At 37.8% G+C, this 15,692-nt stretch overlaps 1 protein-coding gene across 1 annotated transcript in view; it reads right to left on the bottom strand.

The window, feature by feature from the left end:
- LOC104166130 (alpha-mannosidase 2-like) overlaps positions 1-15,687 on the bottom strand; it is a gene marked incomplete at its 5' end in the record, with an annotated part of 54,856 nt that extends 39,169 nt beyond the window's left edge. The window contains 4 exons of the mRNA XM_009705960.1: positions 1,237-1,351; positions 2,581-2,766; positions 11,372-11,574; positions 15,531-15,687. Of these exons, the coding sequence (XP_009704262.1) occupies positions 1,237-1,351; positions 2,581-2,766; positions 11,372-11,574; positions 15,531-15,687 (661 nt within the window). The remainder of the gene's footprint in view (positions 1-1,236; positions 1,352-2,580; positions 2,767-11,371; positions 11,575-15,530) is intronic.
- Positions 15,688-15,692: the final 5 nt, after the last annotated feature.

Here is a 15,692-nt window from a genome sequence, read left to right as displayed (position 1 = left end):
ATTCCTGCTTTCACAGTGGTAATAGCGGGTTTGATTTAGTATGCTCCTAGGCAACACACAGTTTAAACAGCAATTAGTACTTCTACAATCCAGTGGTATTAATCCAGACTCATAAAGAACAGGAACAATGAATGTTTAGTAAAATGTAACATCACAACATCCTCCAATATAATTCAGAGCAGAAGTGAAAACTTCATTCCATAAACGACTTCCAAATATTCCTACTCTATGAAGGTGTACGTTCATTTTGCTAGCTTTTCCAACCAGGAGAAAACTAATGTATTTGTGGCATGCATCCACATAGCACACACCCAGAGGCACATATATGCAGCATGCACGTATATATTAGTATAAAAGTCATAAAATGGATAAAGAACAATTATTTTTTTAAAATGTATGAATTACTCTTCTGGTCACAAAGTATGACACACCTGGCACACCTAAGCCAGTAGAACATATGTCATGTTAGTTATGTTAGAAGTGTGAGGTAATCATATAATAAGTACTGTCTTAATCCTGCTATGTTTATGCACAAAGAAAGTAAAGCATCTCTTTCTCTCTCTTTTTCAGGTGTACGGACTGAGGTAGACTTCCTAAGACTACCTAGCTATCACAGCAGAGAGTTTTTGTTCAGAAAGTAAAGAAACAAAGAATTTTGAAAGGAAACAATATTAGCGCGTGTGTTTCTTCAACGTGCTCTTCCCTATAAAATGGGTCTCAAAATGCTGAATTTATCATCAGTAGATTCCTGTTTCAAATAATTTCGGCTAAGGAAAAGGCACATATTCTTGTCTACACCTGGTCTTGCAAATTCAGTTTAGGCTTATGTTCAGGATGGAAATTTTCCTCTTCCTACATTTGTTAAGTAATAAAAAAAGTCAAATTACAGGACTGCATATGGTTATATAGTCACTCATCATATGCATGTCACTGAAGTCACTAACAAATTTATGTCCACAAGAAAATTAGAACACCTGGTTTTATTATGCGATTCATGAAGCGGAACAAAATAGCGCCCATTTACTTCAGATGTGTGGGATTTTTTCAGCATTAACTGCTGAAGTTTTCACTTTTTACTTTCCAGTATCTTCAACTAATATAAACAGTAATAAGTAGCAGATTTTTGAGCACATATTTGCAGCAAATTTCATTCTGACTTCTCCCAGGCCACTCAAACTGTATTGAAAAAGACATAATTCACATTTTATTTTTGGAGAAAATCAAGAAAGAGCTCACCATCTTCAGGAATGGAGTTGATGTGTCATAATTATAAGCACCTTTATCCTTTAGGATAAGAATATGAGCAGAGTCAATTATCACCTTCTTCAAGTTCATTATTGAATGGAAAAGTCTGTTAAAAATTTTAAAGTCTTAGTTAGTTTTTAGTCATTTATATTCAATGTGATAACATAAAAATTTAAAAATATTAAAGAAGTACGAGTTACAGAAAAATAAATGTAAATTCTAATATCAATCTAGCATGAAATTAAAACTTTTTAAAATTGCTAATCTTGGGAAAGTTTGTGTTTTACATGTTTGATATCCAGTACCTAATGTGGAGAGAAGCCTGAAATGCTGGTCATAAAGTCAAGATTGCCTTTAAGCAGGATTAGAAAAACAATCAGAAACACAAAAATTTAAATTACCACCATTATTTCCATTGCTTCAATTGACACAAGGCTTACAAATTCTTAAATACAGAGAACTCTGTAATTTCATTTGTAAAAAGAAAAAAGCCTTTTATTTTACTCTCATAACCAAGTGCATTGCACGTGATCATACCTTGATTATACCTATATGCTTTAGTACATAAAAAATTAACAGATTTATGGAATTTAAAAATACTTGTCACGAAGGCAGTAGTTTAAACCAAGAAAGAGTATTTTAGAGGCATTTAAAACAATAACTTGTTTAATCGACATGCTCTATTATCAACTACCTACCATCACCTACTTCAATCAAATTTACTAGTGCTCAACATTCCAACACATAACAACTTCCTGACCAAATGCATAATTAAACCATATATTTACATACACAGACATACCCTCTCCTTCAAAAAAATTCCACAAAGTAGCTAGCAGAAAAAGCAAGTACGCAGCAGATGTAACAGCAATAAACAACAGTCAAATTAAGCAGAAGATTGGTAACATGAAAAACTTTTCCCACATTGAACAAAGATAGGTTACAGAAGGTGTGGGGTTTTCCAAGGAGTATATGCTTAAATTAGCACCTGTTGATCATTGCTTAGCACAAGCAGATATAAAATATTCTCCTATACAACACTTAGTGTGAAAAAATAATAGCCCTGTTATTAAACTCTTGGTATCATGGCCACCTAGCTTCTTTTGAAACCTCAGAAATCTTATTTGGACATCAAATTCTCACTTCAGAGGATTTAAAAAAAATATTTCTTGAACAAAGATCATGGGTAAACAAACTCACTTCTCTTGTAAAGCACTGCTACACTTTCAGTACCGAGCATGTTGCTAGCTATAGCAAATCTGTAACTCTAAAATAAATACTTCTGTTTTAGAAAAGCAAAGGGAAATTAAGATTTATTTATTTATAATAAATTACCTAGTGCCATAATCCACAACTACCCAATCTTTAGCTGTTCCTGTAATAGCATCATGATGCTGAAAGAGTCCAAGGTTCCTCCTAGCTTCTGTCAGCAATTTATAGCTATCCATTGAAGGAAATACACTCATCTTCTCAGATTTATGGGACTGCACCAAAGCCAAGGAGTAGAGGATTTCAGCTGCCCTGGAATTGCACAGAAGAATCAAATATTTATACAAGTTTAAAAAGTAAAAAGCAACACACATTTTACATGAAAAATAAACTGATATTTTTTACATCTTTCCTCATGTCTAGTTCCACGAGTTCTTTAAACTGTACTTTTTATCTGTTTCTAGCTTCAAACAGTTAAAAATCACTGCTGCACTTCATCATTGTCCTGGTTTGGCTAAAACAGGACCATTCCTCCTTTCAGCAGATTTTTTTTTTCCTTCAGTTAACTTTTCTTAGTAACTGCCCTGTCTGAAGGTAATTACAGGTCTCAGGCAGTGCCTGCTTTCAGAGTTGATGGCGGTTCATGTCTGTAGGTGTTGCTGGGGCAGGAGCGGGATTGTTCTGCAGAAAGGTCCACGGGTGGGTGCTGGTTCCCTGCGGGCTCTCTTGGGCTCTGCTGGGCTCCTGGTGGGGGGAAGGCGGAGGAGGGGTCGCACCCCCAGAAGCTGCAGAGGGCACAGGTGACCCAGGCCTGACCAAGGCAGTATTCCATCCCACCCACGGGAATACTCGGTATAAAGCTCAGGGATCACGTCCCGGTGGGACTCTGCTCGCTCCCCTCCCTCCAACCCTGACCGTGCACCCCTCAGTCCGGTTTCCCGCCTGCTGTGGAGCCGAGTTCTGTGAGGTCCGGGTGCCCGCCCTGTCCTGTGAGCACCATGAGCTGCCGCGGGCGGTACGTGGTCCCGCGGTCATCGTCGGGAAGGGCAATATTGGTTTTGTATAGTTCTGTTTCTATTAGTAGTAGTATTAGTTTTAATATTATTTATACTATTTTCCATTGTTATTGCTTTATTAAAGTTGTTCTAACTTTCCAACCCGCCAGTCTCTCTCCCTTTTCTCCTCTCCTTCCCCCTCTGGGAAAGGACGGGGTTAACAGAGAGCATGACCCACCACCAGCACAGGCCCAGCCTTAAATGGTGACAATCATCAACTAGTTTTACACCTTGTAAGCTTCCTGCAAGGTTTCACTGATGGAAAACAGACCTTTAAAATAAAAACATGACAGTACAAAGTAAGATACCATTTTCACAAATGTGTGAAGTATACAGATCTGATTTGAAAATCAGTAAGGATAGACTGCCTTACAAGAGACATACAATTCCCGTTTCAAAAAGCAACTTATTAAACAAATAAAATTATCTTAAAGAAATATATTAACCTATACACTCCATATAGTATCTATTCTGATATTTGTACTTTAAGCAAACGAAGTTCTCCTAAAGACTTAGACAGTTCATGTTCCTGCTCACTATACATTCAGCTGAATGGTAAGAACACCAGATTCAAAATCCCTTAGACTGAACAGAATGCAGAGCCCTTCTGTTCTACTTCTTATGGAAAAGCCTAGCACTAAAATATTACCATTTCATTCTCACTTGTTTTATGAGAATCTAAATTTATTTTACAAAAAAGAAATCCTACAATTGCCAGTCATTCTAAACATCTGACTAACAAAGATGCCTGTATAAATTCTGGGAAACCACCTGTTCACTTTTTTCCTACCTCCTTTTCCTAAAATCTTACAGTTCTGTTTTGGTAAGTCTGAAAAGTGTCAGACTCCTTTTCAAACTTTATATGAGCTTAATGAAGGTTTCTTAAGTGTTCGAAGAAACAAAGAAGATACAGGTTAATGTTATAAAAAGCAAAGAAAGCAAAAAACCCTACGCTCTTGAAACAAATATAAAACTAACTTCTAAGCATGTAAACAAATTTTGATTTAAAAAAAGAAAATACATTAACTTTTACATTTACTTAAGCTGTCAGTGAGTGCATGTGTTCAAATTTAAACTAGGTACAACAACAAATTTTTAAATCATGCTCAACTCGGGTTTTCGGAATGTGTATACATTTTAAATGTTTGCATGAAAAATACCTTTGGATTCAGTTTGGTCTTTTTGTCTTGCTGCACCACATAGGTGAGAATGATGTAAAAACTGCAAGTAGCATGTGTCAGACTAAACTGAAAGGTACACTGTACATATAACAGCTCAATTCATTTTCATATTGTCAATATTTGAGGAACAGGATGAGATTTTATTCTTACAGGTAAGATAACTGCTCTGAAGTTGCAAACAAAATCAAAAGTTCTAATTCCTTTTTTTTATTACTAGTGCACTTAAGCTTAATGGCTGTGATTTTAATGTTGCTTATCGCAATTCCTACATCTATGCATTCCTCCTAATTTGTTCTATTACCGCTTAACTTGAAAGGTAAAACAAATATATTGTAGTTAAAAAGGCACCAGATACACATTCATCTAGTAGATAAACCTTATCTGAAAGTGTTTTATCTTTTTTTAAAATTTGGCTTAGCCAGTAAACACTGACCCAACTGTAGCTATGAAGTAGAGAACACAAAATTTTAGTCCTCAAAATACAGGTTAGATTTCCTCCCAGTAATCCACCTTATTTTTTTTAAAATAGGGAATCTGTTATTTACAGACAAGGTAACAACCTTGAAAGCAAAAGAAATAACATTAAAATGAAGCTGTTTAGTAAACACATTTTCAGTTCATAGTGATTCCAGTACTTAACTTTAAATCTATTTTACCTATAAGTAACATTTGGAACTCTTTTGCCTTTACAGAAAAAAAACAGATTCTGTTTCACAGATCCATTCAATACATCAGTCTCTTGGATGCAGAATTTTCCTCAATATCATTCTAAACATTAGAATGGTTCAATGGGCAAAGATGAAAGACACTCAGAATTGAAACCAAAAGAAACATTATGTGAAGAGAACACTTCAACTTACAAGTACACATTTACCTGTCTCTAATAACTTTCCATAAAAGCTGTATGAAGCCTTGGTTTTCTCACCTCTATTTCAAACTACTGCAGAGTACCTAAAGTAGTTACGACAGATTTTCCACTGTGTTGTAATCTATCACTGTATCTCTGCTTGATGGGACACTGCAAATAGATCAAAATTTGCTTGACCGATTGCTCAAAGCCTACACTAGGTTACCTTTAGGTCCACTTTGTAACGTAAATAAATAATGTAACGTAAATAAATGATTTTTTTTTTTCCAAAGAGTTTCTGAACTCTCAAGATGTGGTCTTTTCTATCCATCTGTACAGTTAGAAGTATCACTACAGCTCTTGTCCTGCTTCTGAATTATTTCAACAACCTTTTCTGCAGACTTACCATAATTTTTCCTGGATTATATCTGTAAGGAATGAAATCACAGAATGCATTCCTAACTAGTCCCCAACTATAATATTGCTCTTTGTGTCTTTCCATTATTACATTAAACAAACTTCTGCTCACCGATTTCATCACCCTTCAAACAACTTCAATCCATCTATCGCTCACTTAAGATTTAAAAAAATCAATTATGTCTCAAATCAGCAGTGATGTCAATGTGCATTAGAAAATCCTAAACTGTCATGCACTTTCTTTAATGCACAACTCCCAAACTTTTTATAAAAACAGAAAAAATCCAAACAAACAACCCTTTTCTTGCTTAAATGGCCAGCGATTGTAGTAGGTCCTGAGGTTGAACACTGTTTCCTGGCTATTAAGTAGCAGTGGAGTACTTCTTAATCCTGGTACTGCTGGAACTTAAAAGCATTCATCCTTCGTAAAGAATACATGCACATACATGTGTATCTTGTGTTCATGGTTCACTCCTTCACATATATACACATACACATTGTCCTGGTTTGGCTGAAACAGGACTATTTCTCCTTTCATTTTTTCTTGCAGTTACTTAGAAGAAACTTAACTGAACTTTCTGAAAGTACAGCTACATGTTTTTGAGACACTGTCTGCTTTTCAGACTTGGTAACACTTGATATTTATAGCTGCTACTGAAGCATCGGTAGGATTGGTAAGCAGAAAGGCCCATGTTTATACTTATCCCCATGAGAACCAAGGCCACTGCTGGCCCTCTCTTGTTAAGAAAGTAAAAAGCCATAAAAGGGTCGCACCTGCAGAAGAGTGTGGACGGGACAGGTGACCAAAAACTGATCGACAAGGTATTCCATCCCATCCACATCATCCTCAGTATAAAGCTAAGGCATTCACGAGGGTCAGTCTCTCTTCTTTCATGGCCGCCATCCCTGTGGGACCCTGCTCGCTCTCCTACCCCCGACCCAGACCCGTGCATTCCTGAATCCGGTTCCTGTCGGCTGTGCAGTCGGGCTGCAGATTCCTGGCCGTCATTGGGAAACTCAGTATCCGTTTTGTATACTTTTCCTTTTATTTCCATTATTAGTATTAATATCTTTATACTACTTTCCATTATTATTGTTTTATTAAAGTAGTTTTAATTTCCAATCTGTAAGTCTCTCTCCCTTTTCTCTGTCCCTTCCCCTCCTGGGGGGGAGGGAAGAGCTAATAGAAAGCATCTAGCACCCATTTTAAGAGCCAGCCCAGCCTTAAATGGTGACAACATACATATGCACACTAGATACACACAAGTTAGCTCAAAAAGAACTATGGAAAATTTAATAACAAGGTTGGGGGGAGGGTGTTATTAACTCTGCCTCCATCTTCAATATCAAGACCAGCTGTCCTCAGGACACCCAGCCCCTTCAGCTGGAAGAGAGCGACAGGGAGCAGAATGAAGCCCCCATAATACAAGGGGAAATGGTTAGTGACATGCTACACCACTTGGATACAAACAAGTCTATGAGGCTGGATGGGATCCACCCAAGGGTACTGAAGGAGCTGGCAGGAGTGCTCACCAAGCCACTTTACATGATTTATCAGCAGTCCTCGCTAACTGAGGAGGTGCCAGGTGACACGTTAGCAAACGTGATGCCCAACTATAAGAAGGGCCAGAAGGAGGAGCCGGGGAACTACAGGTCTGTCAGCCTGACCTTGGTGCCAGGGAAGGTTATGGAGCAGATCATCCTGAGTGCCATCACACAGCACATACAGGACAGCCAGATGATCAGGCCCAGCCAGTATGGCTTTATGAAAGGTAGGTCCTGCTTGACTGACCTGATCTTCTATGAACAAGATTATCTGCTTAGTGGATGAGGGAAAGACTGTGGATGTTGTCTACCTAGACTTTACTAAAGCCTTTGACACCGTTTCCCACAGCATTCTCCCTAAGAAATTGGCTGCTCATGGCTTGGACAGGCGTACTCTTCGCTGGATGAAAAACTGGCTGGATGGTCAGGCCCAAAGAGTGGTAGTGAACGGAGTAAATCCAGTTGGTGGCTGGTCACAAGCAGTGTTCCCCAGGGTTCAGTATCGAGGCTAATTCTGGTTCGTATCTTTATCAATGATCTGGATGAGGGGATTGAGTGCACCCTCGGTAAGTTGGCTGATGACATCAGGTTGGGTGGGAGTGTTGATCTGCTTGAGGGTAGGAAGGCTCTATAGAGGGATCTGCACAGGCTGGATTGATGGGCTGAGGCCAACTGTGTAATATTCAACAAGGCCAAGTGCTGGGTCTTGCACTTGGGAAAGCTGCCCAGCTGAAAAGGACCTGGGAGTGTTGGTTGACAGCTGGCTGAACATGAGCCAGCTGTGTGCCCAGGTGGCCAAGAAGGCCAATGACATCCTGGCTTGTATCAGAAATAGTGTGGCCAGCAGGACTAGGGAAGTGATCATCCCCCTGTAACATGGCACTGGTGAGGCCACACGTCAAATACTGTGTTCAGTTTTGAGCCCTGCACTACACGAAAGACACTGAGATGCTGGAGTGTGTCCAAAGAAGGGCAACAAAGCTGGTGAAGGGTCTAGAGCACAAGTCTGATGGGGAGCAGCTGAGGGAACTGGGGTTGTTTAGCCTGGAGAAAAGGAGGCTGAGGGGAGATCTGATCGCTCTTTACAACTGAAAGGAGGTTGTAGTGAGGTGGGGGTCAGTCTCTTCTCCCAAGTAACCAGCGATAGGACAAGAGGAAATGGCCTCAAGTTGCGTCATGGGAAGTTTAGATAGAATATAAGGAAGAATTTCTCCACCAAAAGGGTTGTCAGGCATTGGAACAGGCTGCCCAGTGAAGGGGTAGAGTCATTATCCCTGTAGGCATTTAAAAGGCACGTGGATGTGGCACTTACGGACATGGTTTAATGGTGGACTTGGCAGTGCTAGGTTAACAGATGGACTTGATGATTTTAAGGGTCTTCTCCAACACAAATGATTCTATGATTCTAAATGACCATAATGTATTTCCTCTGACTTTAAAAAAAAAAAAAAAAGACAAACTCCCTGTTTCTGATGTTTTCACAGCTAATATGCTACCCTTGAATATTCTCCAGGTCTCTTAAAGCAAAACTGTCAAAAAACTTGCAATTAAACTGACAAGAACACATATATACATTTTGCTCTTACATGTTATTCACAAAGGATAATGAAGGATTAAAAACTTCCTGAGTATATTCTTAGAAATATGCTTTGGTTTAATTCGTAAGACTGAAGATTTAGTTTTCTTCCAGAGATTCTTTACCTGTAAGTCTGGCACCTTTTTCAGAAGTTAAAAATAACTGAAATTCTTACAGGAAGGAATCTTTTAACAGTATAAAGTTGTAAACACTACAAATAAACTGGAAAGAATCCATATGAAGTTTTCTGCAACTTAAGGAACAAAAAACAGAAAAATGACAAAGTAAACACTTAAAAATTTTGAAAAAATAGGCTGTGATGAAGCTAAAAGAAAATTAAATCCTTGCATTTTAACAAATGGAAAGGAATTTAGGCAAAAGTATGAAAAAAATTAAGAAGGGAATTCAATTTATAAGGACATCATCTGTCCTGTTTTCTTTACCTCTTACCTTTTCCATTAGTAGTATTAAACAAGGCTGTTTTCACCAAAAATCAAAGATTCTCAGGATAAACAGCTAATGAGAACAGAGTTAATTAGTATTTATGTCAATACAGTAAGGAAAAATAAATTGCTTCTGAAAAAATCATATTCCTAGTGATGCTTGATACTCTATTTGTATTTCTGAACAGTTGTCAAACTTCCGAATTACTGTTAGCCTTTCAAATGCCCTCTTTCTAATCTTCTAACATATTTGGGTTTGTACATGTTAAGGATAACACTTGTAACATTCCAAAGTTCTGATTAAAACACTACTGAAGTCAATCCTCTGATAACTTCTCCTTGTTATATTATTTTTACATTCTTCTGCTTAAGGGATCCTAGCATTGCTTTTTGTTATTCCTCTCAGCTTTAGTCTTATTTTTCTTCTTTCCTGACAGTCTTTGGCTTCTTTCCTCTCTGCTTTCCCATTTGTGAAACTTTTCTCCTTGCTGGTCAATGCAATGCCTTCAAAATTATGTTACGCTGTCTCTTCCCTAAGACATTTCTATTCTCAGGCCCTTGATCTCACTTCTCCTTACACATTTCTTAGTCTTTCTATTGTCTTCATTTCTTCTTCACTAATTTTCTTGATTTCCTCAGGTCTCTTACTCTGTGTTCTGAGAGTTCAGACAGAAGCCTAGAAAAAGTGACTTTCATTACAAGAAAAACATACTATAGATCATAGAGTAGCTGTGTCCCAGGTTTGCGAAGCCTCCACTTTACCATAGCAAACACTTGATTCCTTGGAAGAAGGAAAATAGAAGGAAAACAAATTCTTTCAGAGGTTTCACTTCTGAAAGGTACTTGTATCTGCCTGCAAAATGCTACTTTCCGTGCTCGCAAAACGCTACTTTCCACATCTCTCTTGCTCCCTCCACTACTGCAGCAGCCATTATAACACACAAAAAAAAACCCAAATCAAAACCTGTAAGAAGTCCTTACAGAAAGATTTACCAGCGTTACAGAAATTCTTTTCTAGCACAAAAAGGCCTGAACAGCACATAGAAGCACTACAATAGATGAATTTTAAAGGGTCCTTCCAGAAGACAAAAAGTGTTCTTTGACTAAGGATCCTTGGAAGAATAATCTTTTGGAAACAGTTTCCAAGTTTTGGCAATAGATGAAATGTCCAGGGTTTACATAATATGCATCTGTCCCAGATCTCTTTCTTCTTAAGCGCCTTAAAACACAGCTAAACTGTTTTACAATGTATATTATCTACAGCTGCTATAAGGGAGAACCACCTAAATACTCCATTACCAAAATCCAGTAGCATTTTTTTCTTTAAAGAAGATGCAAACACTTCTCAGAAGAGTATTACCTTACAATCTGAGATCTCTTGACACAAAATGTTCCTGACTACTTCTCAACTGCCTCTAACAACCCTTGTAAAATTCACACCTTTGTATTTCTCTCTAAAAGAGTTCACAGTACTGTCATAATGATAAGATTGATCTGACAGCCACACAAATCCAATACAGAAATAAAAAGCACACTATCCGCATTTTTGCATGGAACCAGGACTTACTGATCTCTTGAATAGTACTTCAGAACAACTTACTTGTTTGGATGGAAAAAAAAATAATTTTATTTCTGTGAATTTACTAGAAAAAACCAAAAACAGATACACCAACAAATCCTTGTCACAAAAACTACATTTGGAGCCCATTTAGGCCATCCTTATTGAAAGTAAACTTAAACTGTGCATTTCAAAATCACTTCTCCATCTGTCCAACAGATTTAGAATACTTATACATTCATCTCCCCCATGTGCCAAGACATATGTTATGATTTTACTGGATGGTAGTATTTACCGTAAGTAGGATTCCAGGACTCTATCCAGTCGTTTATAGAAGGGTCGTGATGTAAAATATCCACTCCAGTAATGATGATCTCTGTCTGCATAGGTGAAGAAGTCTCCACTTAAAACAGGGAAAAATGAATTGCTGCTCTTTTCACCCAAATTGCTTTCTCTGCGCAGAGCTTCAAAGTAATCTGACAGAGTTCCAAACTGGGCCTGAATGAAAATTAAAGTTACTATAACATAGTTCCATTTTCTTTATTTAGACATATGAAGAAAATGAATACGCTTGGTTTCATAAGTTTCAGAAATATGCCAACCTTCCAGCAGAATTATAGCAGAAATCCTATCTTAAAGAGGTTTAAAGTTCCCTATTAACACTTTTCAGACAAGCTGAATAGCTCTTCCAAAAGCATTTCAACTTTCAACTCAGTACAAGGAGGACATGGACCTGCTGGAGAAGCTCCAGAGGAGGCCCACAAAAACGATCAGGCGGATGGAACACCTCTCCTATGAGGACAGGCTGAGAGAGTTTGGGTTGTTCAGACTAGAGAAGAGAAGGCTCTGGGGAGACCTTATTGTGATTTAAAGGGGGCTTTTAAGAAAGATGGCGACAGGCTTTTTAGTAGGGCCTGTAGCGATAGGACAAGGGCTATGGTTTTAAACTAAAAGAGGGTAGATTCAGACTAGATATAAGAAAGAAATTTTTTTAAGACAAGGGTGTAACATGAAACACAGGAACCTGTTGCCTGTAGAGGTTGTAGATGCCCCATCCCTAGAAACATTCAAGGTCAGGTTGGATGGGGCTCTGAGCAACTTGATCTAGTTGAAGATGTCCCTGCTCATTGCAGAAGGGTTGGACTACATAACTTTAAGGGTCCCTTGCAACCCAAACCATTCTGTGAGTCATGAAATATGAAACACTTTGAAGTATAAGTTGGTGTCTAAAATACAAGCTAAATCTCAACAAATAAGCAAAGCATTCTTTCATGTCTTATGAATAAATCTCTAATACATAAGCAATCTCCAACATATGCTTAACCAAGATGACTGTTGATCAAAAAATTAGCATTTGCTTTCAGAAGCCATTTTTTAAAAACTATGTACAAAGCAATTTTGTTTAGAAATGTAACACAGAGGAGTACAAAAAATTCATTATTTTCTGGTCATTTTTAGAAATGCTTAGACAAATAAGGCAGTAACACCCCTTTACAGGGTAGGTCAAAAGACAGCACCCTCAAGCTTGAGGGGTACAAGAAAAGGGGGAAAACAAAAAAGTAAGGAGTAATGTCAATGTTGCCAGCACTGAGAGATGTTGTTAAAGAAGGCATAGACAGCAAACTGGATTTTGAATGAGAGTGGAAAAACAATTAATACAAGTGGGAACAGCACAGAAAATCACATTACTACAAGTATTCTCATAATAAAACTATAATGATAATTCTTTAAATTTAAATTAAGTCACTTTTTTGGCGTTGTGGATTTTTTTTTATTTAACAAGCATACAAAGTAATATGCTACAATTTACACACCAGAAAACAAGCTTTCAGTAGAAACCTTTTTAAAGTTACTTGGAACGTAAGGACTACTACTGTGACAACAAAGATACCCTATTTCAACATTTGGAAAAAAAACAAAACAAAACACAACAAACCAAACATTATTCACTCTTCAAAATCATTCAGAAGATCCAAATATCTGTTAGGTGGACACAGTATGCTAACTTGCCACTTTGAATAGCAGTAAAGCAGATGGAGACATACTGCCACAGAAATCCCAATATTAGTGATCCTTGCCTTATCGGGCACTTCTAGGACACCTGGCCTTTTCCCTTACTATCATAGACACCTACAAGACAGAATTCAGAAGAAAAAAAACATATCAAAGGACCACGAGAAATTAGGTATATAAGTGGCCTCCCTTCTGTATGCTGGGTTACAGAGGAAGAAAACCTCACCCGAAGAATCAGCAAAGTTGCAGAAAACTCATTCTACTGCCAGATGAGTGGAAACAGTGAAATAACCTGGCAGACTCTTCTATTGGGATATAAAAAGTCTCAGCCTAACTTATGCATAAAAGATGCAAAGGAGATCTCCAAATGGAAGATTGAATTCCCAAAATAGGTATCTTTTACAGTAATCTATCACATACTTTTAGGACCACAGAACAGTTGCTGGCATGAGAATCTCAATGCTAATAGTCGTATTCACTAGATAAACATCTCAAATTTGTCTGAAAGGGTAAATGTCTCATAAGATCAGAAAGGTAGGGTAGGCAGTCCCTTTTGTAAGTAGTAATAATGTAGGCACCTGAGCACTTAAGGAAGAAATGTGAATTCTTCCTTTATATAATCTAGGTTCTTAGGAAACGTGACCTGTTACTTGCCTGTGGAGTTACAGTCCACTGGGAAACGTCTAGTGAAAGGTTTCCACCTAAGCTCATATTTCCAAGTATAAGTGACATCAGTTTAAAAAAAAAACAACAAACAAACAAAAAAACAAACCAAAAACAACAAAAACCAAACAAACAAAAACACTCCAAAAAACAGAGAGAAAGAAAAACCCCAACTAAATAAATAAAATCAAAAGGACACATGCTCCAGTGCCAACAGTGCTCCAGCTGAGCAAAGTACTCTAGGTATAAAATGGCTGAATCAGAGGATTGCATATCTTTTTGTCTTCTGGATACTAAGAATGAGAGAAAGGGGTGGATACTTTTGCAAGGGCCACAAGGGCTGGTGTGATTCCCAAGGCATTAATCCAGGTGTGCAAGCCAGGGCTAATGAAGCAGACTCCTAGAGTCCTTGACAGTGGGCTGAGCAGAACCTTTTAGATAAGCATATTCCACATGTCTCAGGACAGGAGTGGTCCTTGAAGAATGACCTCAGAGCTACAGCCTTCAGTTTTTGCCCCAGAGAAGAAACTATCCAGTCGAGGTTACTAGGAATGGAGACTACAGAAAGTATGCTGCTGCAAGTATCCAAACAATAACTACCTGCACACTATATCCATTTTCAAGGGGAGTAAAGCTGGTGATAGCAGCAAGCTTTAGATTTAAAAGATGAGCTTTACATTTAAAAGACTAGGAGTACTCTCCAGATTTATCTCCCTCCACTAAGACATAGGAGGCATTCACATACATCATGTCACCCACATCCCATAGGAAACAGATGCAAAATCCAGCTCTCAGACAAGCTGTGATCCCAAGAGATCATCTTACTTACATAGAACACAAATCCAGAAGCCAGCAGGAAGAACCAACACCCTACAGACACTACTCAAATCTGCAGTTAGAGGAATGGGGGGGAAGTCTCAGAAAAGGTGAGGAAAATAGAAAGATACACACACAAACAATATATGAAAAAGACCTGACCAAGTTTAAAAAGCCTAAATGTGAAAGTAGCAATAGTACTCTCTCTCATGTGATACTCAAGAAAAAAACAAGGTTGTGGTCCCCTGTTTCTTATTCCGACGCTGAAATATGATGAAAAGGTGCCCAAGTACAGAGAACATCTATAGGACAAGAAGTACCTAAAGTACTCAGCTTACCCATTAGAATGTATAAATGTGTATATTACCACTCAAACATAATTAATGATTTGAAGTGATATCTCATCTGATATTTATTAGTATACTCACTCCTTTTGTAGCCAGGTCAATCTCTTACATTTTATCGCATTCAACAACACGTGCCAGCAATAGCGGGCACCTCTTGGGATTTTTTGTTTGTTTGGGGACATTAAACCAAGAGGACCCAAGAAAAGCAATAAAATTTCCTTGAACTTCTAGTAAGAAAATAAAATAGTTTTGAATAACAAAGCCTGTGAGCCTTAAATAACAATGCCTGAAGCCTGTGAAAACAAGAGTACCAAGACGACCATCAAACCTAACAGATGTTCTCTAAAATAATCTAGTTTGGATACTATTTATAGTTTTCAAGCACATATTAGTAATAGCAAACTTTTTGTTTAGGAGGGAAAGGAGGTGGTAAAGGTAAAAAAAATGTAATTTGCCAACACAAACCAATCTGCTGTTAAATAATAGAAAAAGTTCCACAGTTTAAAAAACAACAAAACAAAAAACCCATCCAAATCAGAACTTTTTTCCATGAAGAATCTCAAAATACTGAGAAATACTGTTTTCTCCACAAACTAGATAAAGTGTTGTATTTACCTTAACATGCCACTCAGGATGAGAATTCATATAATCAAAGAGCTTCTGATAATTCTGGTACTGCTGATCCCATTCTGAGCTCTCAGAATAGCGGAAATCATCCCCTAGCGGAGCCAACAAAACTTTAGTACGGAAAAGCTTTGACTTCTTTCTGTATTGATC

Source organism: Cariama cristata, unplaced genomic scaffold (genome assembly GCF_000690535.1).
Source record: "Cariama cristata isolate BGI_N322 unplaced genomic scaffold, ASM69053v1 scaffold3148, whole genome shotgun sequence".
Lineage (NCBI taxonomy): Eukaryota > Metazoa > Chordata > Aves > Cariamiformes > Cariamidae > Cariama > Cariama cristata.
Note: the sequence above shows the minus strand (reverse complement) of the source record. Positions and strands in the feature narration are given on the sequence as shown.